Source organism: Ailuropoda melanoleuca, chromosome 14 (genome assembly GCF_002007445.2).
Source record: "Ailuropoda melanoleuca isolate Jingjing chromosome 14, ASM200744v2, whole genome shotgun sequence".
In the NCBI taxonomy this organism is placed as follows: domain Eukaryota; kingdom Metazoa; phylum Chordata; class Mammalia; order Carnivora; family Ursidae; genus Ailuropoda; species Ailuropoda melanoleuca.
The window spans coordinates 105668144-105692516 of NC_048231.1; the positions used below are offsets into that span (position 1 = coordinate 105668144).

The 24373-nt window shown below is 41.1% G+C and overlaps 1 protein-coding gene across 13 annotated transcripts in view; it reads left to right on the forward strand.

The window, feature by feature from the left end:
• Nucleotides 1–24373, forward strand: part of ATP9B (ATPase phospholipid transporting 9B (putative)) — a 246726-nt gene that overhangs the window by 13441 nt on the left and 208912 nt on the right. For 10 of the 13 annotated variants that reach the window (XM_034642307.1, XM_034642309.1, XM_034642302.1 and 7 more), the window contains exons 2-4: nucleotides 8000–8173; nucleotides 18593–18743; nucleotides 21344–21457. In XM_034642307.1, the coding sequence (XP_034498198.1) occupies nucleotides 8000–8173; nucleotides 18593–18743; nucleotides 21344–21457 (439 nt within the window). Of the gene's footprint in view, nucleotides 1–6896; nucleotides 7028–7999; nucleotides 8174–18592; nucleotides 18744–21343; nucleotides 21458–24373 lie in introns of those variants that run through there. The other 3 variants (XM_034642305.1, XM_034642310.1, XM_034642313.1) reach the window with 3 other exon arrangements.

Genomic DNA, 24373 nt, shown 5'->3' on the forward strand with positions numbered 1-24373 from the left:
TGCTATTTATCATCCATCCATCCATCTGCTTTCTACATTTGTTATCATCTCTTGTTTTCTGTTCTGTAGGTTTCAGCTTTAAGAAAAAGCAGTATTTTTGGTATTGAAGGTAGATCATGTATTTAATCTTCATTTGTATAGGAAACTTTTTTTTCATTTTCTCAATCCCCATGGTTTTGTTTTTTTAATTTTAATGTTTTTTTATTATATTATGTTAGTCACCTATAGGAAATGTTTTCTTATCCTTTTTACATGTGTGTATGTCTGTCTGTGTCTTCTCTTTCAGAAGACTGCTGTTTTGGGCGTCCTAGTCTGCATAGCAGTGTAGACCTCCAGTCGCTCTTCTTACAGGAGTTAATAGCTGTAGTTATCTCGAAGCAGGCTGGCTTCTGTGTCCCAACTCCAGTTCCAGAGTTCCCACAGACAGTTGTGGCTTAGCTTGGGTAGCTGGCAATCCTTCCTGAGCTGTGCTCTGCCCCTCCTGCCTTCCTGTACACAGCAGTCATTCTGCACACACCTTGCCCCCCTACCTGGCTGCAGCCCCTGCAGCCTGGAGCTCAGTTAGCAGCCTCCCAGGGCTAGGGGACTGTCTCGCCAGTTGCCACTGCTATCATTACATTTACTGATGAATGAATCTGACTGAGCCCTGTGAGTTACAGGCTGTGTCTGTTACTGACAGTCGTGTTTTCAGTCTAGGCACGCACGTGTTGGTGCTCAGCAAAGAGTCGACTGAGTATATATACCCAACATAGCCAAGTGGCTCATAGAGCATTTGTACCTTCCTGTAAGGATTTTGAGGGGTGATCTTCCTTGGGGTCCTCAGCCTGATGTACTCTTTGTACTCCAGTGTTTTCAGAGGTCTCGTGGGTTTTGTTTTTTATATTATCTAGGGAGGAGGAGAAGTATTTGCGTGGTTAGTGTTTGCTAAGGATCCACTCAGCATCTCCTCAGGCTTATGCTTTATGGTGTGAGGGCAGGTGGTCTCTATATTTGTCACGTGTTGAGTGTCGGTTCCCCTCGATGCCTAATTGTCATGGCACTGAAGCACTGGAGTGCCCAGGATAGCCTCAGCGCGGGCTGTCAGCGCACTTCCGTCTTGCGTGAGTAGAAAACCGCTGTCTTCTACTTACGACCCTGTCTTACCCGAGGGCTGTGTCACATGAGAGGAGATGAGAGCTGGGTAGGGGGATGCAGGATTGTCAGATTGACTCAGGATACAAAGAAAACAAAATCATGTCACTAATTGCTATGCAGTTGTATTAGTGTCCTATTGCTGTTGTAAAATTATCCTGAATGTAGTGGCTTAAAACAAATTTTTTATTTTCCAGTTTTGTGGGTCGGAACCGTACGGTCTCACAGGGCTGAAGTCAGGGTGTCTGCCGCTGCATCTCCTTCTGTAGGTCCTTGCAGAAAGTCCGGTTCCCCGTGGTTGTAGGGGAAAGTCCTGTTTTCTGGCCCCCAAATTACTCTAATACATTTAAACGTATTACAAATCAATGTGGAAGAGATGGACTCTTGCATAAATAATATTGCCATTTCTGTTCTTGCAAAACTTTGTATTTGGTAGAAGTGCTCACTGAAAGTAACAGGGTTTATGGGCAAAAATAAGTTAGGGCAAACCACTGGGGACCCCATCACTAACAGAAACAGTCACAGTCCTGGTGAAGTTTGCTGAAGAGGCGCAGTGAGTTCCTGGCCAGGGAAGATTTACCTGTGAGGAGGCTGGTACTACCGGGGCTGCTGAGTGTGAGCCACAGGAGAGGGTCCTAGTTCCAGCCCCCCCCCCAGTGCACACGCCCCAAATATGCCCAGCTCCACCGAATTTTCTGTATAGCATGGGGAGCAGCCTTAGCCACAGTCCGTAGTTGTAGTGCAGGACCCCGCGTGATAGCACAAGTGAGTTGGTGCCGGTGACGCCAAGGTGCCATTTTCCTCCCCTTATTTAAGCGAAGGGTTATTTGTATTTAGCTCTCATCTGATGAGGGTGAGGTAACATTGCTTTTGGCTTTGTTCATAGCACTCATAGTGGTGGGAGTTTAAGTCTGCAGTTGGCAATAATATTTCAAGTGTTGTAGAGCTTATGACTTTATATACAGTTCTGGGATTTTTCAAAAGAATTCATGTAAAAATATGGAGAAAGTTCTGTGTACAGATATTTCCACTGAAACATTATTTAGTGGGAGGTTACACATGTCTTCTCTGTCCAACAGTGGGGGATAGCTCAGTAACCTATAACTCAGTACGCCACTTGCTGGATTCTTTTTTAGTAACCACGTATTAAAAAGATGGTAAAAGAAGCTTAGGTAGGGGCGCCTGGGTGGCACAGCGGTTAAGCGTCTGCCTTCGGCTCAGGGCGTGATCCCGGCGTTACGGGATCGAGCCCCACATCAGGCTCCTCCGCTGTGAGCCTGCTGCTTCCTCTCCCACTCCCCCTGCTTGTGTTCCCTCTCTCGCTGGCTGTCTCTATCTCTGTCGAATAAATAAAATCTAAAAAAAAAAAAAAAGAGGCTTAGGTAGCAGGTCAGCGTTGGCCTTATTGTCCAAGGACATCTTTTCCATCATCGAATTCCACTTGCGTTTGGATTCTTGACAACAAGGCACCTGTTTCAAGAATAAAGTATCAAGAAGGTAGAGGCTTCTGGAATCTTGCCTTCTGACCTTTTCACAGAATTCTAGTAAGCAAAGGACTGACTGCCTGGCACCATCGCTGCACACCCACAGATGCACAGGCTTACTTGCAGGTGTGTGAACACCCACAGCCACAGAGTCCCTGGAGAACTGCTGAAAACATAGCTAAGTTGCATCTGTAAAGCTTGTTTATATACTGTACATTGTGTACGTACTTCATATACATTTAAAGCTTGTTACGTACTGTAGAAGATATATTTCAATAACATTTTAGAGTGGAATGGAAACAATTCTGTTGTTGAATATTCCTGATTATCTGGAGTAGCACTCACCATTGTCATTCTTCTTAAGACCTTCATTTTCAAAATGTTGGCTTGTCTATAGAAGGAAGATCTTAATGATGGTGCAGATGACAGTGTCCCGATGATGACAGGTCTTGGACATAATGGCAGGAAAAAAGATGGAGAAAGCTGGATTCAAGAAACAACAGAGGACATCACTTTGGGTCTTACATTTTTTCCCCTTGGATACATTTTGCCCACTTGTTCATTATGAGGTATTTCAAGGATACAGAAACATCAAAAGAATGTTCCTGCAATTTACATAGATTCAACAGCTGGTAACATTATGCCTCATTGGCTTTCTCTCTATGCTGACCCGTTCTTCAGTGCTTCCCAGGTAGGACCTTTGGCAAGGGTCTTCCTACAGGAGGCATGATTCTTCAGCCACAACACTGTTGTCCCGGGCAAGAGAATTAACGGTAACTCCTAACATGGCATCTACAGGTCTATTCAAATGTCTTCTGTTGTCTCGATAATTTTTTTTTTTCAAATTGTGGTAAAATACACAACATATCATTCACTGCAGAATTTAGTGGCATTTGGGATATTCCCAGGATTAGTACAGCCATGACAACCATGACCTTCTAGAACATTTTCAGAAACAGCCTTTTTTTCAATCAAGGTTTAATCAAGGTTTAACTATTTCATGTGGTTATATCTTTTTAATTTCTTTTAATTTGGAGAAATCTTTGTGGTGGTTTTCTTTCTCCTAATGACGTGGTGTTTTTGAAGAGTCCAGGCTGGTGGTTTGTAGTATGTCCCCTGTCTAGATTAGTGCCTCATGGAGTTGGGTGTAGAGCTCTTTATTTTGTGCACTTCCCGTCACATGAAAATGAGCCACAGAGCAGTGCTTCTCAAACGGCAGAGTGCGTGGGCTCTTGACACCAACTGTAGGCTACTTCCAGAAGTTTCTTGTTTCTTGGGATGGCTCCGAGAATTTCTGTTTCTGTCACACTCACAGGTGATGCTGGGAACTGCACTTTGAGAACCACTGCTCTGGGACTGAGTAAATGTGTGAATGTGTGTACACTGTGTTGGTAGGAATGTTGGGTCTGCTTCTTACTCTTATCACCCCAGCAGGCCAACGGCAGGTTGTCCTGTGGTGACTGGTTCCAAGTGTGAGTTCTAACTGAAGGTCCTGGTCTCTAGAACTTCTGCAGTTCCTAAGTTTCCATTTGGAGTTGTGAGGAATTGGTGGATGGTTCTCCAGCATCGTGACTGTTCTGTTCCCAAACTGTGCTTTTGTGCCACCCCCAAGTATTAGTGGATTTTCCAGATGTCTTTCTGTTACTGATTTTTTTTATTTATTTAATTTATTTTTAAAAATTATTATTATTATTTTTTAAAGATTTTATTTATTTATTTATTTGACATAGAGAGAGACAGCCAGCGAGAGAGGGAACACAGCAGGGGGAGTGGGAGAGGAAGAAGCAGGCTCCCAGTGGAGGGGCCCGATGTGGGGCTCGATCCCAGAACGCCGGGATCACGCCCTCAGCCGAAGGCAGCCGCTTAACGACTGCGCCACCCAGGCGCCCCTAAAAATTATTTTTAAAGATTTTATTTATTTGAGAGAGAAAGTGAGAGAGAGAGAGAGTGAGCAGGGAGAGAACGGCAGAGGGAAAAGCAGACTCTCTGCTGAGCAGAGAGGTCTTGGGATCTTGACCTGAGCTGAAGGCAGATGCTTAACCGACTGAGCCACCCAGGCGCCCCAGATTTTTTTTTAAAGATTTTATTTATTTGTTTCAGAGAGAAAGAGAGACAGTGCAAGCATGAGTGGGGGGGGGGCAGTCTGCTTCTGCAGAGGGAGAATAGAATAGAATTCTGTTGGAATTGGAGACTCCCTGTTAAGCAGAGCGCCAGATGCCGGACTCGATCTCAGGACCCTGAGATCATGACCTGAGATGAAGGCAGACCCTTGACCAGCTGAGCTACCCAGACGCCCCTTTCTCTTACTGATTTTTAAAATAAATTCCTTTATGGTGAGAGAATATACTTTGTCTAATTTCAGTTCTTTTGAATTTATTAGTTTGTGTTATGGTGCAGGATGCGGTCCGTGGGAATGAGTGTTCATTGTGCACTTGCTGAGAACGTCCTGCTGTGTGGAGTTGAGTGCTCTGTACATGCCAGCCAGGGGAGTACTTTGGCTGACGGTGTCCACCATGTTTTTGTGTCCTTTCTGATGTTCTGTTTCTTCTGTCAGTTAGAGAAGAGTTACAAAGTCTTCAGGCAGTATTATGAATTTGTCTCTTTCTCCTTTTACTTACGTATTTTGTACCTTGTGCTTCGTGTATTTTGAAACTGGTGTAGGTGCATGCACATTTATGACTGCTAGGGCTTATGGGTGATATGATCTTTTATCATTGTACAATGTCCTTCTTTATCCTGGGCAATTCTTCCATTTTATTTTGATGCGTTCTTTTTAAGATTTTTTTTTTTTTTTTTTAATTATTAGAGAGACAGCCAGCCAGTGAGAGAGGGAACACAGGCAGGGGGAGTGGGAAAGGAAGAAGCAGGCTCCTAGCAGAGGAGCCCGATGCAGGGCTCGATCCCAGGACTCTGGGATCACGCCCTGAGCTGAAGGCAGACGCTTTAACGACTGAGCCACCAGGCACCTCTTTTTGATGTCGTCTTTGTCTTATATTACAATAGCTACTTTTCTTCGTTTGAATCATATCTTTTTCCATCTTTTACTTTTAATCTTCTAACATTATATGGCGTTATATTTCAAGTATTTTTATTTTTTTGTAGGTAGTGATTTTTGTCCTCCAGGTGACATCTGGCAACATGTGGACACATTTTTATTTTCACAACTGAGGAGATACTGCTACTGGCATCAAATGCATAGCAGCCCGGGTTGTTGTCGAACATTCCACAGTGCGCAGGACAGCTCCATCAACAGAATTCTGCGACCCAAATTGTTAGTGGTATTACTGTTGCGAAGCTCCACTCTAAGGACTGCAGTGTACATGACTAACTTTTCACTGTGCATGTTTTACACGTCAAGTAAGCTATGGGACTGCCTGCTTCTTATGGGATGGCTGCCATATCCATTCACATCTTTCTGTACTGAAAACCTCACCAGACAATGTTACAGCTTTTGCTTTCAATAGTCATACACGTTTTAAAGAATTTTGTGTTCTTCATTCCTGAAATTCCAAGTTTCCTGATGGTATCGTTTTTCTTCATCTTGAAACTTTCTTTAACATTCTTTTGTAGGAGGTCTGACGGTAACATCCTCCAGGTTTTATTCTTCATCTGAGAATGTTTTTGTTTTGCCTTCCTTCCTGGAGGATCTTTTTGCTGGGTATAGAATTCTAGGTTGAGCCTTTTTGCCTTTCAGCACTTGGACATGGAGTTCCTGTCCTCTGGCCTCATCTCTCTCCATGAGAAGTCCATGGGCATTTGAATTGATGTGCTTCTGTATGTAATGAGTTGTTTTTGTCTGGCTGCTTCCAAGAATTTTTTCTTCGCCTTTGCTTTGAGTAGTTTGATTACAACGTGCTTTTTGTGATTTTCTTTGACTTTATCCTGTTCCAGGTTTGCTGTTGTCTTTAAGTAGATTGTAGTATTGTCTGGTGCTCATTTGTGCTGTAGTTGTGGGCTTGGTTGGTTTTGTCTGTCTTCTGTGAAGTCTGTGGACTTCAGAGGGTGTGAAGAGGAATTTCAGTTTCAGTGACTGCCATCATCTCCCAGGGACACAGAGGTCTGCTCTCTTATTTTTACAACTGAGGTAATATCTACCATGGAGGCTTGATGTACAATCAAATAAGATAGCATTTATGGGGGTGCCTGGGTGGCTCAGTCAGTGAAGCGTCTGCCTTCGGCTCAGGTCATGATCTCAGGGTCCTGGGATCAAGTCCTGCATCGGGCTCCCTGCTCAGCAGTGAGTCTGCTTCTCCCTCCCTCTGCCTCTTCCCTGGCTTGTGCACATGATCTGTCTCTCACACTCTCTCTCTCACTCTCTCTCTCTCTCAAATAAAAATAAAATCTTAAAAAGAAAAAAAGATAGCATTTGTGGACTCTCCATTATACTTTCTGATGAATTTTTCGTTCTCAAGGTAAGCTTTTATTTTTAAAACGTAAGTATGTTTACGATTGAGGAAAGATAAAATGGGCACTTGATCTAGTAGGCTGCCTCTTTTAGGAATCAGAAGAGGATTACTGAACTCTAAAAAGGGCTGCTGGTTGTGGAGGAAATTATTTCACTGAATAGAAAGTTTAGAAAAGGGAATAACAGAGACAGAGAGTAAGTGTAAGTGGGACATAGCGTCTTTGCTGCATATATCAAATCTGACAACAAACCAAGGGACTGTGTTCCCACCTTTCAACATAAGACACTTACATAGTTCAAAAGTCATTTCCACGACTTTGATCGATGAATGTAAAGTTGGGCAAATTTTATATGCCATCAGTTGGTAGCAGAGTATTTAGATATGATCTGGAAGTATACATTTTTTGCTAATATTTCAGATGACTGTTTTTTTTTTATATTCTTTTTTTTTTTTTTTTAAAGATTTTATTTATTTATTCGACAGAGATAGAGACAGCCAGCGAGAGAGGGAAACACAAGCAGGGGGAGTGGGAGAGGAAGAAGCAGGCTCCTAGCGGAGGAGCCTGATGTGGGGCTCGATCCCATAACGCCGGGATCACGCCCTGAGCCGAAGGCAGACGCTTAACCGCTGTGCCACCCAGGCGCCCCTTTTTTTTTTATATTCTTGAACACCATGAGTGGATGGTACTGTTGAGCTGACTGTTCACGCCAGTGGCTTTGGAGGGCTCCCCTCCCAGCATGGTCACGTCTGCTTCCTTGGGCAGCCTGTTCTTTTCCTGGCTACCCTGGCTAAATACATTTTTTATAAAAGAAAGTAGCATCCCTTATTTATAATGGTTTGCCTCCTCTATAGACAGCTTAGTTTGAAGAAAAAAGTGTAATTAGTAGAATTGGACCAGCTCTTGTCTTAAATAATACCCTTACCCGTGACAGAAGACTGCCTGGCCTGCCTCAGCACTCTGTTCTTACCTCTAACCAGGTATCAGCTGGAAGATGAGTCTGCCCATTTGGATGAAATGCCACTAATGATGTCTGAAGAAGGCTTCGAGAATGACGAAAGTGATTACCACACGTTACCACGAGCTAGGATCACACAAAGAAAAAGAGGACTAGGGTGGTTTGTCTGTGGAGGATGGAAGTTCCTCTGCACCAGGTTTGTGATCTCTCTTGCTGCCTAATTGCCTAGGCTCTCAGGTACACAGTTAAGATATTTATAAGCTCTGCTTCTAGCGTACTTACTTCTATATCAAGCTAAAGAAGACACTCTAAATGAAATGACATCATGGAGAGTGTTAAACATTAGTCACAACCAAACAGTGCTAATCAGAAAGGGATGGAAAGCCAAGTTCACTTTTTTTTTTAAAGATTTTGTTTTATTTATTTGTCAGAGAGAGACAGAGAAAGAGAGAGCACAAGCAGGGGGAGGGGCAGAGGGAGAAGCAGGCTCCCCACTGAGCAAGGAGCTACATGCGAGACTCGATCCCAGGACCCTGGGATGATGATCTGAGCTGAAGGGATATACCTAACCGACTGAGCCATCCAGGCGTCCTCAAGTTCACTTTTTTATGAGACGTTTCAATGTTTAGAGGATGGAGAAAGATTAGTGGTTTTGTAATGAATGCATGGTAGAGTCAATTCTGGTCACTGTGTCAGCATTGATCAACCGTGCTCCCTTCTCTTCCATCTGTAGTCCTACTCTCATCCAGAAAGGTAGATAGGGGCCTGTAAAATGCAGTTTAATAATACCATAGCTCGGTGTATTATTCGACTTGAATGCTTTGACCTGGTAGAAGATTCTTCAGTTAATTTAACCAGAAAGAAACAAAGATAAGAACTGCTCGTATTTTAAACAAGTTCACTGGTGGTTGAGATAAACTTCATCAGCTGGGCTCAACCTCGACTTTAGAGTCTGGTCTGTGAAACCACACCCTGTGTCTAGGACACTTTGCCATTGGCTGTCCTCCGGCCCTGGCGACAGGCAGGGCAAGATTTCATCTGACTGTTGGCCAACATAATTTGAGCGGGGTATGTCAAATAAATTACAGGTGTAGTCTTTTGGCTGTTTAGTTTGTGGTCAGTGCCTTTCTTAACCATCATGAACTTATATCCCTTTGCCCCTAAAAGGAATATAAGTAATTGTAGAAAGATATCTTGTTTATCATCCTCATTATCTCTTTAGAAGTTTGCAAAAAGATGTTTTCACAACTGATTTGATTTCTGGGTCGGCTCACGTAGTGGTATTCAAACAGTGGTCCATGGACTCCCAGGGACTCTGAGGAATCCCTCAGAGGTTGGTCAGCAGAATCAGGAAGCGAGCCTGAGCAGGATTTAGGCTTATCACCCCCTCTCAGCTTCTAATTAGTGTCTTTGTCTTTCCTGTATATTGTAAGCTTTTCATATGAAGAAGGAATTTCATGGCTAAACAAGGTTTTAGAAATTGCTGACTTGTGTTACTAATTTTTAATGAGTGGTATAGTTTTTTCAGAAAACATTTTCTACGTTAAATAGCAGATATTCCTGGGGTATTCTTTGGGATTACTTAACTAATTCTAGACTTAATTTCTTTAACGGTTGCAGGGCTATGCAGAATTGTTTTGTTTTTCTTGTGTCACTTGTGATGCTTTGTGCTTTTCAAGGGATTTATCTACTTTCAAATATATAAATTCCTGTAACGTAAAATGTATGAGGCTCTGGAGGGATGTCACATTTTTTTATTCCTTATATTGTTAATTTGTCTCTCTCTCCCTTTTCAAAGAGCCAAACTTCTTGTGTTGTCTTTGCGTTTGAAATTTTAAACTTTTATCTTGAAATAAATCCAAACTTGAAATAAATTCACTTTTATCTTGAACTAAATCCAGACTTATAGAAAAGTTGCAAGAATTCCTCTATGCTCTTTGCCTACCATCACTAACGTTTAAACTTTTGCCACGTTTATTTACCATTCTCTTTATATCTCGCTGTTCATTTTGCAGTGATTTCAGATGAGGTTGCTTGTTACTTCACTCCTCTTTGATCTTAGTAGTTCAGTGCACGTTTCTTAGGAAGGGGCTGTTTTCGTATGTGGCCACCAGGGAATTGCTATGTTGAGGAGATTTTACTTCGACCAAGCTCTGTCTCCTGTCCCGATCCTGCCTGCAGAGCGCCCTTCCTCTCTAGGCTGGCGTGGCGTTTAGGTGGCCTGCCTGTACTGTCTCCGTGAATCTGGAGCTGCTCTTGCTGTTTGTTTGTCTTGCATTCCGTTGATGTTAATGAGGACTACACAACAGGTATTTTATAGAACATTTCCAATTTGGGTTTGTCTGAGGTCTCCTCACCATTAGATTCAGGTTAAACCATCTCTGTGGGACACGGTATGAGCGACACTGTGTCCTTCTTAGGGTGTCTGCTTCTTGTGTCACTGAAGTCTGTTCTGCCCTTAATTTTTTTCATACTTTGAGTTTAACTTGCTGTTCTTTTTCTAGCTTTCTAGTATGGATTCTTATATCACCAGCATTGTGCTTATTTCTTCTTTAAAAATAGATGCATTTCACTTTTGACACATGGTATTTTCATTATCATTTAGTTCAAAATATGTTCTGATTTACATCGTCATTTCTCCTTTAGTTGATGTTCAGTTTAGAACCATGCTGCTTAATTTCCAAGCAGTTGGGAATTTTCCTAATTATCTTTTTGTAATCGACTGTTACCTTTTTTTTTTTTAAAGATTTTATTTATTTGAGAGAGGGAATGTGAGAGCGAGAGAGAGAGAGAGAGAGCGATCACAAGCAATGGGGGAGAGGCAGAGGCAGACGGAGAAGCAGGCTCCCTGCTCAGCAGGGAGCCCCACTCGGGGCTTTGGTCCCAGAACCCTGAGATCATGACCTGAGCCAAAGGCAGATGCTTAACCACCTGAGCCACCCAGGCACCCCCCAATGGTTGCATCTTAAGTAACTGTAGTGTCACGTCAAACCAGAAGGGCGATGCTGGTAGAAACTCTATGTAGTTCACTGCATTTTACTGCAAGTGTAGGTCTGTGTAACCACTGCCGCAGTAAACATACAGAACCGGCACGTCACCGCAGGTGTCTCCTGCCTTCTGCCTTCTGTAGTCGTGTTCTCTCTCCCACCCCAGGCCCTAGCCTCTGGCAACCACTAATGTGTTCTCTGTTTCTATAATTTTAATTGTGAGAATGTCAAATAAGTGAAGCCATTCAGTTTGTGATTTTTGGAGAGCGGCCTATTTCAGTCAACACAGTGCCCTTGACATCCATTCAGGTAGTTGTGTATCAGTAGTTTGTTCTTGTTTATTGCCGACTGGCATTCCAGGGATGGAGGAGTGTTGGGTTAACCACTCACCTGCTGCGGGACGTTGAGATTGTTTCAAGTTTATGGATGTTCTGAATAAAGCCGCTGTGAGTCATCGCGTTTGGGTTTTTGTGTGTGTGGATGTCAGTTTTCCTTTTTTTGGGAGTAAAGGCATGCAGTTGCTGGGTTGCATAATAAGCATATGTTTAGTTTTTTACGAAAGTGCTGAACTGTTTCCCAGAGTGGTTGTTCCATTTCACATTCCCACCAGCAGTGAAGGAGAGATTTGGTATCCCCTTGTCAGCCTTTGTCGTCTCTGTTTTTATTTTAGCTGTTAGAATATGTGTGTAGTGACGCTCCTTGTGGCCTCAGGTTGTTTGTATTTTCTAGAGGAGTAATGAGGTTGACTATCTTATTTGCCATTGGCATGTCTTCTTCAGTAAATGTTTCTGTAGGTCTATTCCATTTTCTTCTTGGTTTCGTTTTTTTTTCTGGTGAGTTTTTAGAGTTCTTTATATATTTCACCCGTGAGTCTTCTGTCTGGTAGGTAGTTTGCAGATATTTTCTTCCATTCTGTAGCTTGTCTTTTCATTCTCTAAGAGTTTTTCCACAGATCCAGAGTCTTTAATTTTGATGAAGTCCAGTTGTTTGGTTTTTTCTTTTGAACATTGCACTTTTGGTGTCACATCTAAGAATTTTTCTCCAAGCCCTGTGTCTCAAAGATTTTCTTCTGTAAGTTTTATAGTTTTACATTTAGATCCTTTTTGAGTTATTTTTGTACAAGGTGGAAAGTGTTGCTTGAGATTCATGTTCTTGCCTGTGTCCCTGCAAGTGCTCCAGCAGCATTGTTGCATTGCTTTTATGCCTGTGTCTCCCATCAGCTGGCTGCACACTAGTGGGCTTGTTACCTGTGCTGTCAGTCCATCTGCCCTGCTAGTGCCTCCCAGTCTGGAGAACTCTCTCTTTATCTAAGTCTTCAAATGGGGCAGGTTGATGCCCTTGTATTTTATTCTTCTTTTTCAAGATTCTCTTAGCTATTCTAGTTACTTGGCCTTTCCATAGACATTTTAGAATAATCTAGCCCAATCTGTAAAATCCTTTCAGGGATTATGTTTAACCTGTATATTAACTTGGGGGAATTGACGTGTTTACTGTGTTGATTCGTCTAGATCACAATTTACTTCTCTCCATTTATTGAGAACTTTGATCTTTTTCATCAGCATTTTGTAGTTTTCAGCACACAGGTCTTGTACGTGTTAGATTTATTCCTAAGAATTTCTTTTTTTTTTTTCCTCCTTCTTGGTTTTTGTAACTGGTATTTAAAATATTGGTTTCCACATGTCCATTGCTGGTGTGTAGAACTAGAGTTGGATTTTGTGTGTTTGTCTTTTATCCTACACCCTTGCCGAACTTACTGTCAGTGCTAAGAGTGTTTTTGTAGATTCCGTGTAGTTTTCTACACGGACAGTCATGTCATCCGCAAATAGAGACAGTTTTATTTCTTCCTTTTATAATCTGTATGCCTTTTCTTTTTTTGTCTTATGGGTCTGTCTGGAACATTCACAATTATATGGAATAGCAATAGTGAATGTACCTTCTTGCTTCTTGTTCCTAGTCTTAGGGAGAAAGGTTTCAGTACTTCACTATTAAGTATCCTGTGAGCTATGTGTTGTTGTTGTTTTCATAGATTGCTCATCTAAAACTCTTGACAGTTTTCTTAATTAAAATCTACCTTGTATTGGGTTGGTGTAATACAGACAATTCTGTCAGATTCAGAAGCAGGATCTGGAGATGCAGGTTTCAGAGCCTGTCGTTGTGATAATGGAAGCCACACAGAAGGGTGATGTTCCTGAAAATGTCAAGGGACATATGGTGTAGCTCTTTGAAAAATAAAGGAAAGGGACACTTCAGGTAGAAAGATGGTTTTGGGAATAAAGACTAATATCCATCCTTTTAGGCAGGGGGGAGGGTAGGGGTGGAAGAGTGACGTGGTGGAGATGACGACTTTGATCTTATCCTTAATTGGGAACATGGGGTCATTTGAGTGGGGAGGTGACTGGGATTTGGATGAGGACAGAAAACATGGGAAAATTGGTCATGCTTTGGTAGAGAGATCAATAACCAACAAAGGAAAATCAATAGTCATGCATTTGTATTGAATCCAGCATAATGTTATGACTGTCTATCAGCGGGAGAGCCCGAACTGTCGCAGACTTGGCAGTGGAAGTGTGGCTGTGGAGCTGAGGGTGGGGGGTGCCAGGGCTGTGAACTGAGGAGAGAGCTTGCCACAGAGGAATCTGGGTGGAGCCACCATCAGAATTCATCAATTCGTGGCTGTGGTGTGCAGTTCACAGGTGTGTGCTCTCCATCACTTCGGGCTGCGGGGAGGAGCAGGGTTGGTTCTGCTGGTGCACCTTCCTCGGGAGCTGGGCGCTCGTTCTCCCACCGTCTAGATTCAGGAGGCGGAAGAGTCCTTCTTGTGTCTTAGGGCCAAGCTCTGGTTTGACAAACCCAAGCCCTTGCTCTTTGCTCTGTGGCCGGGGAAGTGGGAGGGTGAGGAGCTGTGCTCCGAATAAGACCGATCCTGATTGGTGTCTTTAAGTGGATAAAGGCGGGTCTCCCCATCCTAGGGGGAACCCGGCGTGAGGATTGCTGGAGTTGAGGAGGCTGAGAACCTGTGTCTTGTGTGTGTGGAGCATCACTGAATGATGATCGAGCTGCTGTCAGAGATGGCTGAAAACATGGAGGAAGTGGGAATGGATGCTGACGGGCACAAGCTGCGAGGACGTGGACAGTTTGATGTGAATGGTGTGGACTCTAAAGGGCCTTGTGTGCTATGGTAGTGGTATTTATCCATGCTACCAAATAGTTGCAAAGAATTATGGGCTTTTAATGTCAGGAGTCTTTCCATAGTGTTGAATACATTGTTGAATTAATTTTTTAAAAAGTGCTATTTATTTAGTAATCTCTACACCCATCGTGGGTCTTAAACTCACGACCCTGAGGTCAAGAGTCACATGTTCTTCTGACTGAGCCAGCCAGGCGCCCCCATTGTTGAATTAATTAATTTTGGTCTTTTATAGCACTTTGTTTTTACCAAATGGAACGTAGCCAAATTTTGGATTTTATTTGCAATATATTACTTTTTTTTAAAAGGAAAATGTTAACAATGTATTTGCAAAAATAGATGTTAGCAAAAACATCCATGTTTTGGGAACATTAAAACAATAAAATAAAATAGATGTGTATATAAAGTCTTTATCTCCGTAAGTGGTGGTCAAGTAGAAAAAGCTAACTGAACCATGTTGTTGGGTTCTAGTCAGTCTGTATGGCACTAACGTGTGTCTTTTTTGCTATACAGAATGAGAAATGGTGCAAGGTATTGTCATGCTCTTCTTGTTCAGTGATATCTGCCATACTGAGAAATTATTGTTTAAATTAAAAACTGCACCTTACACAACAAAATTGTACATCTAACGACTTAGATTAGTTTTATTTTCTTAATTTCCTACAAATTTTCATTTTTGAGTGTTTGCTACTTTTTTGTTCCCTAAATGTTAAGCATTATAAAATTCAGTGTTTACTAACATTATTAGATGTTGGATCAATGAGTACAAGATACATAAAATTACTTAGTTTAATTGCAGGAGGAAGTGTTGATGAATATTGCAATAAAGGTAGGTAGCAAAAAACAATAATGAGTTGTAAATATTTCAGGTACGTTGCAACTAATATTGAGTTGTAAATATTTCAGTGTATTTCTGTTTGTAGACTCCGTGACTAGTGAGGTTTATTTTAAAATTATTCTTCCTAATTTCAGCAACTGAGTAGGCTTTAATTTCTTCATGGCTTAAAAACTGCTTTCTCGTTTTTATTATTTGGTAAAAATTCTAGATTGGACGCATTGAAAAAATTTTTCCATAATCTGCCCTCCAAAACTTGGAATGTCCTTCCTGTGAGTTATTGTAATGCACATCGATATGCTAGTTCTCTGGGGCTGGTGTTGGTTGTCCTTTTCATGAGACTTACATTTCACTGCTTACCAAAAATCACTTTGTCCCTTAGGAAAGTGCAGCCACTGAGGGCATTTTCATAGGAACAGTGGGGAAGATGGGTGGGTCGGTGAGGGACGGTGGTGGATGTCAAATGCTGGGATTATTTCTGTTTTTTTTTTTTTTAAAGATTTTATTTATTTATTTGACAGAGATAGAGACAGCCAGGCGAGAGAGGGAACACAAGCAGGGGGAGTGGGAGAGGATGAAGCAGGCTCATAGTGGAGGAGCCTGATGTGGGGCTCGATCCCATAACGCCGGGATCACGCCCCGAGCCGAAGGCAGCCGCTTAACCGCTGTGGCACCCAGGCGCCCCGGGATTATTTCTGTTTTTAATGGTCTCTACACTTTGAAGGAATCTGCAACACATTTGCTGTGCAGAAGCATGGGGAGATGGTAATCTTTTAAGAAGGCAGTAGGCTGTGCTGCTCTTGGTAACCATGGGTGCCTGTTGGATATCATGAGTGTCTAAATTTGGTTGTTTTTGGAAGAAGGGTTCTCTAAAGTTTGGGAGTTATATAACTATGGCTAGTTAAAGCTTTAGGAGACAGGATCTTGGTATATTAAAAATACTTTATTTAATATTCGAGTATACTTTGATTATAGAGGCATTTATGAAAAGCTGCTAATCCTACATTGTTTTAAGGAAAAATATACTTAGTGCAATATTGGCTTTAGTGTCACTTTGACTTGATAGTGGCAGGCAGCTTATTTATGATTGGGGAGTGTCCCCTGAGGGATCTCGAGTTTAGAAAATGCTCCACCTGCGTGGAAATGTTGTTAGCTGCGGCTCCTGGTTATTTTCTCTCAACCTCTCTTAGGTTCTCCCTCTCAGTATCAGTATTTACCAGTATATTTTACTTAAAAATTGCCTGTAATTTTATTTTCCTGCTTAGTTCTACACTCAGTAAAGGTTTCATTTACTTTTTGGGTTACAGGTTTTGTTTTGTTTTGTTTTAAATTTTTGGTGTTTAGGCTCTTTACTCTTGGCATTCAGGACAACTTTTCTGGTCCTCTTTTCTGTCTGCATCATCCAGTGGCAATTCTGACGGTGCTCCAGGCTTATAAAACCTCAAGCCTTGTATTCACTTAATTTTGTGAAACAGCGTGTGATTTGATTATGGCTTCCTAACGATGACTTGCTTCGGTGTTTGCATAAGGAAATCATTAGTAATAACACTTTTGTTTCTTGATAGTTCTTAGTAGCAAAGTGTTGCAAATAGTTTAGTTATATCTCGGAAGTCTAGGAATCTTGGTTTTTTTTCTCTGCAGGATTGTAGAGAAAAAAATTAATAAACTGTTGAGTTATGTGTGTTTTTAGCCCTTGGTATTTAATTTAGAGTTTTTAGAGTGGGAGGCTTGGGAGCTGAGTGGATCGTTGGTTTCAGGTACAGCACACAGTGGTGTTGGTGTTGAGGTTTTCTTCTGGCTGTTGTCGGCAGTGTTCATGTGATGCACCGAGTGGTTTTGCATTTATAGAGCCTCTTGCTGTAAACTTGGTAAAATCCACATCTCCTAAATTTTATATTTATTTTTTACACACTAAATTTTGCCTGTGTTCTGTTTCATCTTAGATTTGTCTGGTTTTTGTACATTAAACTTCACATTAGGTAATGAGGTGTTTCAGAATAGGAATTCGTATTTGAATACGTCGGTGGAGGGTTTTCGCCATAACTGCAGTGCTGAAGGCTTGTATCTCATGTTATACCTGCTGCACTGTGCTTCCTGCAGACCAGCCCTGCCCGCTTACCCTCCATGTGACGATGGGAATGGTCTAGATCTATGATATCCACTATGCTAACCAATGGCCAGGGCAGCTATTGAGCCCTTGAAATGTGGCTAATGTAACTGAGGAACTGGACTTTTTATTTCACTTCATGTTAATTCATATTAACAGTCACATGCGGCCAGTGGATGCTTCATTGGGCAGCACAGGTATGTACACTTTTTGTGCCAGAATGAGTGTTGCAAGATTGGAGACGTTTGAGTGTGACTCCGGGAGGCCCTGCAGTGACGGCAGGGCCCTGGGGGCCTTCCTCTGAGGCACGCATTGTGCCCTGGGTTCCTGGGTGCTAAACTCATGTCACCAGTGTGCTTACAGACGAGGAAGCAGACATTCAGACTTGTGGGACGTCCTGTTGAGTCTCGTCACCTGCTCCTCAGTGGTTTGCTTGTGTTCATCATGTATCCCTTGTTGCGCATATCTCACGTTAACTTGTCAGCTGACTGCCTCAGAGTGACGTTCAGAGCTTCTGCCTACTGCTGCGGGCTTGCTGTTCTAGCCTGGACTACACCTAGAAGATGCAGTTGAACAACTTCCCTTAATAAGCCATTCTAGGTCTTCCTCTACATGTTGCGGATTTGAGGGAAACCAAANCCATAACGCCGGGATCACGCCCTGAGCCGAAGGCAGACGCTCAACCACTGTGCCACCCAGGTGCCCCAAGGGAAACCAAATTGTTAATGCTGAAGTTTAAATTCACAATTATTTTATGCTTAGTTCAAATGATTTTGATACCTTTCACCATTTTCTTAAGTATTTTGAGAAAGGTTTATTCTCTCTATCTAGAAGTGATGGTTTGGATGTCCAGGAAGTGGAAGTGTTTGTGCTTCTGGAACCCTGACACTATTAGACCATGGACAGAGTTAGAATTAAAACGTGTATTGTTGCATAGATGAAGATAGCTATATGAAAATGCACTTAAGCCTTTATTAGCATGAGACTATCCCATTAATCGTCGGTATCCTTTCTAAATATTGAATCGAGCCATAAGTCTTAATTTTATATTAATGCCACTAAAATAGCGTCTTTAAGAGAGGAAAAATGTGATTCCCTCAGAGAGTCCACATCCTGAATGAGTTGATGTCTGAGGACCTTTATTATTGGATCGCTGAGTGGTGTATTGAGAATTGCAAACAACATGGCTACCCTGTTCTCATAGAAGAGCATTGACTGCTTCAGAATGTTAATGGTTTTGTCAGTCAGAGGGTCCACACAGGGAAGATCATTTCCCTGAGGTTCTAGAAGTCATTCTGCACTCACACAAACCTCTCTCAGTGTTTTATGTCAAATGTATACCAGCATAACCTATTTTAAGACAGCTTTACAGATTAGCAATAGATATGCTACCCGTGTCCGGTAAATGCAGAAACAATCAGTACTGGCTCTAAATATGTAGAATGAATTAAAAAACTTTTCAAAAAGCATATGTAATGAGTGTCTTTTGTTTCATGCAGTTGCTGTGATTGGCTGATAAATATTTGTCAAAGAAAGAGAGAACTGAAAGCTCGCACAGTGTGGCTTGGATATCCTGAAAAGTGTGAAGAAAAGCATCCCAGAAATTCTATAAAAAATCAAAAATACAATGTATTTACCTTTATACCTGGGGTAAGACTATTACATTCTTAAGAATGGGTTTCATATCAGAAATTGCTAGCTTCTTTTGTTTTCTGATTTTTTTAAAAATATTTTTCCCCTTGTTAATTGTGTCATGTTCAAATCAGTGACCTTTTGCTTTTTAGTCATTCATGTTTCAAATAGTCGTTAAATAATTCATGCACATTTTTAATGGGGACATCATGGAGTTCAATGTAAGAAGATTTATAGTTTGACTTCAGTCCTAGATAAACGTATTTATATTATTGTAGAAATAATCAAGTAAGCCTAAATTAAATTTTCAGAAAATAATTCGTAAGTTTTGTGTGGAGGTGAAGTGGAATGTTGAGTTTAAAGCCTGCCAAGGAACTTCATGATGAAAGTAAGATAACTTTTTACACAAACATGACTCAGTAACAAAATATCTATAAGCATTTGTAGACATATTTTCTACTTCACATTATAAATTTCAGGCCATGTTTTATTGTTATATCATTAGTTATCTTTATTAGGTATTATGCCAAGTGTAAATAATGAAGTGTAAATATTTCATTACTTTTTTTGTTGCTTAGTGATGTTTTTGGCTTAAGTTACAAAACTGAGTTTGTATGTATTTAGAATGATTGAATAATTTTTGTTTTTTGTACATCTTTGCTTATTTTTATAGACCAATTTATTCATCTTTCTAAAGGCAAAAGGAAGCTGGTACTGGTTATTTTTCTATATCAAAGTTTTTGACACATTCTAGTTATTCACTCTACGCTCTTTTGCAAGAAAATCTCTTGGTAATGGGAAATAAGGGCTGTTTTATTTTTCATGTTTTAATTTAAATAATCATGCTGATTTTATATTGGGCATTGATTGCCCCTCACCACCCTCCCCCATCCATCTAATAGTAGGCCAGTGATTCATATCTAATTTACTCTTTATTAAAACACACAAAACTACTGGCTCCGTCATTAAAAGACTGCTCTTTTGTCAGGACAATAAAATGTAAGCTGTCTTTCAGGCAGATAAATATTCTCATCTTTATTGAATGAAGCTCCTGTTTTCTTTAATTTTTAAATACTCACAGATTGGCGAAGCACTGTACATTTTCTTAAAGGTCACAAAGTTCATTCAGTAGACAATAGAGTATTGATTACAGGGGCTTAAAGCCCACAGTGCAGCCTCACCCTGACCAGAGTGAGTCCCTGCAGCCTGCCAGGACGGGCTGTGTCCTGAGAGTACCTGTTGGTGTGGCCGTAGAACTATTACCATGTGAATTCTCTCTCTTAGTTTGTCTCTTAAATTAGGCTTTTCATCTAAAACGTAGTATTTTAGAAACATTTGGTAATTGCACAGTAGGAATTCTATGCCATTTTTAGCACAAATGGCAATTTTTGAATTGCTAATAGATATAATTTATGCTAACTGAGACTTTAAAGAAATCACGAAGGAAAAAGAGCTTTCTCTCCTGCTGAGATTAATTTATGAAATGACTCAAAACATTTTTAGACAGCAATTGAATATGATTATGAATATAAATGTGTTATCAATGTAGCTGATTTTTGAGTTGCACAAACAACTGTATGATGATGTAGAAAACTTCATTATATAAAAAGTGTGGTTCCAGACTCTTTAAGTCAACAATAAGTACTTAACCCATTGCTCTGGTCTTGTTGAAATTTCCGTGCCTTCCAAGTTGCATATAAAATGGCATCCAAGGAGATTGTGATTTGGAGGTTGCAAGGTTGTAAGTTTAATTGCAATTGTAGTGTGCCATTTGAATTATTCTCATCTATAAACATGAGTTTTGTTCCATTTTGATTTTCAGTTTAATAATTTGAGAATTTGTAAATAGAAGTCTGTTAATATACTGGATCTTGGGTTTTCTTCCTGCAAGAAAACTCTGTTTGAATTAAAAAAACAAAAATAAAGTTTCAGGATTTGCATTCCTACAATTTTATTGAACGATACTTATTTTGTATTTGAAAATATTATTGCTGATCAACTGCCAAGAGATTATATAGAATATATAGGTCGCTGTCTTCCTGAATTGGTCTGTAACTCACATGATTTTATATGTTATCATTTCTTATACTTCGAGAGAAGTAAATAGAGGAGATTAAGGCAGTTTTTGTGAAGTCCTATCATGTACGTCTTGCTTGTTCACTCAGTTACTTTAAAGCTGCCCAGATGTCCCATATAAGATTTTCTGAGTTATCAAGAGTATGCATTTGTGTGTATATAAATATGTATTTATTGACTTACTAACATTGAGAAGGTTTTGCTATCTCATTTGCTTTGATATACATACAAAGATTTACAGAGGAGTGTGCAAAACTGGAAATCTTATACAAGAAAATCAAAACTTTTAGAGGATGCTTTTAACATAATTGGAAGTTCTAATTGTGTTTTTTTCAATTTTTAATATAACTTTAAATAAATACAATATATATGTGATTCAGTTATTGGAAAGCCAGTGTCAAAATTACTAGATTTACTGTAACTCGGCATATTCTCACTGTTGATGGCAATGTATTTAGATACTGTGCTGATTTAATTATGTAACGGAAGTAGTAAAGGTTTTCCTTGGAGAGATTGTGTTAATTTTTTCTTTTCCTTTTTAGGTTTTATATGAACAATTCAAGTTTTTCTTGAATCTGTATTTCCTGGTAGTCTCCTGCTCACAGTTTGTACCGGCATTGAAAATAGGCTATCTCTACACCTACTGGGCTCCTCTGGTAAAAGAAAAGATTTTTGAAATTAAGTTAAATTATTAAGTATTTAGTATATAGTTTTAAGAGTGGAGATGGTTGAAAGAGAAACCGATCAGATTTTAAGAAACATGATATTGTTGCTGTGTATCGTTGAACTTCTGTTACAAGATTTTACAAAGCTCTGCCACTGAAATACTTGCAGCCTTGCAGGAGTGTCAGGGCCATGCCACTGCCTGTGGGTCTTGGCTCAGAGGCCACTAGGCGCCTTTGCTGGTGGGCATGAGGGGTGGTTTCCATGGGGCATCCCGTATGCGGTCTGTCTCTCCAGCCTGCCCCCCACCCCATGGTGCTGTCGGGAGTGATGGTGTCCGGGTCTGCTCCGTGACCCTCCTGGCATCCTAATGGATGGGCAGTTCTTACCTTTTGGCTAACTATCTCAATCAGTGAAGTCCAGACAGTTTCTGATTGACAGCTCAGTGTATAAAAGTTGTTGAAAGGCAGATGACACTTAGCATCAAATAGTTCTGCTTCAAACATAATGCTGTTTTAATGGTTTGATTCTGTTTCCCAATAATTTTCATTAATTTTCAGCTTATACAGACAAAATGTGTGCCTTCTTTCTTCCTCTCACCTAGAAAAATGTACTGCTTCCTTTTGGGCAGTTTACCAGCATAATCCAGTCAAGAAAACATAATGAATGGAAGAGCCGGGCAGTGCTCACATTCCCTAAGCACTCCCTTTAGAAATGGAGATCTGATCAGCGTGTTCCTGAGTTGATCTCTTCTGGTTGGTGCGGTCCTGCTGCGTCCCAGAGATGGTCTTCTCAGATGCACCAAGGAGGACTGGCAGAGAGGACAGAAATCTCGCTGACAGGGTCAGCTGAACCAGCCTTTCCTGCTCTCGTCCACATAGTCTTTTGAGTAGCATGGATTTGAGCAGTGAAAGTAACTGCATTTGTCGTACAAATACAAAATCACCGAATGAATGAGTACATTTTCACTCATTAAATTAGCAAGGTTGGAAGACATTGGGGTTATTTAAATAGGGTGGTCAAGGAAGGCCCCTCTGAAGGGTGGCACTCAGATGCTATCCAGATGACAGAGTGGCTGGGCCAGGCGCAGAACAGGGAAGAGATGTGCAGGCAGAGGGAGCTGGGGTGCCTGGTGCTGCTGGAGTGTGGGGACATGGGGACTGTGATGGAAGGGAGGTCAGTGGGCGCTCGCATTTCCTCCTGAGTCGGGGAGGGAGCTGTCTGTCTCTGTAGGTGTCCCACACACAGCACATGAAGGACACTGAGTCTCAGACCCCAATTGTCACAGTTGCTTCAGGCCAGGTGGCTGCGGAGAGAGGACAGAGGGGACTTTTTTTTCTTTTTTCTTCGCACCTTTCTTCCCCCTGCAGGCAACTTCTGTTCTGCATTTGAGATTCAGTTGTTAACATCTCCCTTAATTTTACTACTTACGGTTGTATCGCTAAAATAACACACAGTATTGTTTGCCTGCTTTAAAAAATTTATATGAAGATTATCTTACTGTATGTATCCTTTTGCTGAGTCATGCTTTTTTGGCTTAACATTGGTTTATAAAATGGACCCATGATGACATACTATTCTAGTTCATTCATTTTTCACTTCTCTGAAGTATTCTATTGAATGAATACGTCCATCTTCCCAGAAAAGGAGACTTCGAGGTTTCTTCTCATTTTTCACAGTTATGGACTTTGGTGTAATGGTCTGCGTGATTGTACGTCGTTCACCGGGCATGTGAGCTGGAGACCCCGTAGGCTGTGCGCATCCTGGAAGTCTCATTGACAGACTGCTGCTTACTTTTTCCGGTTTCCAATAAAAGCAGTATAGCATTACAGAAATTTTAGAGCATAGAGAAAATACTTGCTTATCCTGAAAACACAACTGTACTTACAATTTCAGTGTGTTTGTTTCTGGCCCCTATTTCTACCCCCGAGTTCACGCGGTTGCACTGAACCCCTTCAGTATCACCCCCATTTGGGTTGAAATTCACTTCAGCAGTGATAGTCTTTTTAAAAATCTAAAGTAAAATATATTCATTTCTATTTTGCTTTTGTATCTTTTCCTATTATCTGTGATTTAAGTAGCTTCTAATCAAAGAAAATGTTAGTTTTAGATGGATTCCTGATGAGGAATTTAATTTTAACCGTGCACCAAATTGACCGAGTCGGCCAGAGCTGGAGTGAGCACGCGTGTGAGCGCCAGTGCCTCTCCTTCCTCTGCTTCCGTGTGGCGTGTACGTCCTCTGACTCGATTGTCAGCTGGAGGCGTTGGACGTACTTTGTCCTTCTCTTGTTGACGTGTGAGAATTTACTGTCATGTTCACAGAAGCGCCTCAGTCAGCCCCTGTTTCAGTATTCTGCTGCTGACACTTTGCTGCAGTCGTGGGTCAGGGGCTCCACAGAAGGATGCAAAGCCCAGTATCCCCATTTCAGTGATGCTTCCTGTTGCCTTGTGACACGCCCGCCCAGCTTCCCGTGTCCCTGCTCTCATAGCGCTCCGTTAGACCTCAGAAGCGGTCTGCTTTGTGAAACCGTGTTCTCTTGCTCTTTGGTTTGGCAGCAGCCATAATCCATGCCTTTCGCCGGATAATCAGTAATGAAGATTTGTTAGTATCTATGCTTGCACTGTTCACATCCATCTGAACCTCTGATTTAGCAAAAATCTTAAGTTGATGTGTACTTTAGGTTCACCTTTGAATCCAAGAGGCAGGCTGAGGTATATTGGTTCCTTGATCCAAACTCACCTCAGAAATTTTTTTTTAAACTGAAAATTCAGATCTCATATACAGAAGATCTTTTTTATTAATCTAGGCAAAGTTAAAGAACCTTTAAACTAAATCGACAGCTAAAATACATATGTATATTATTATTATTTTAAATAAAGGAGGTATGCTTCAACAGGATTCTTCCATA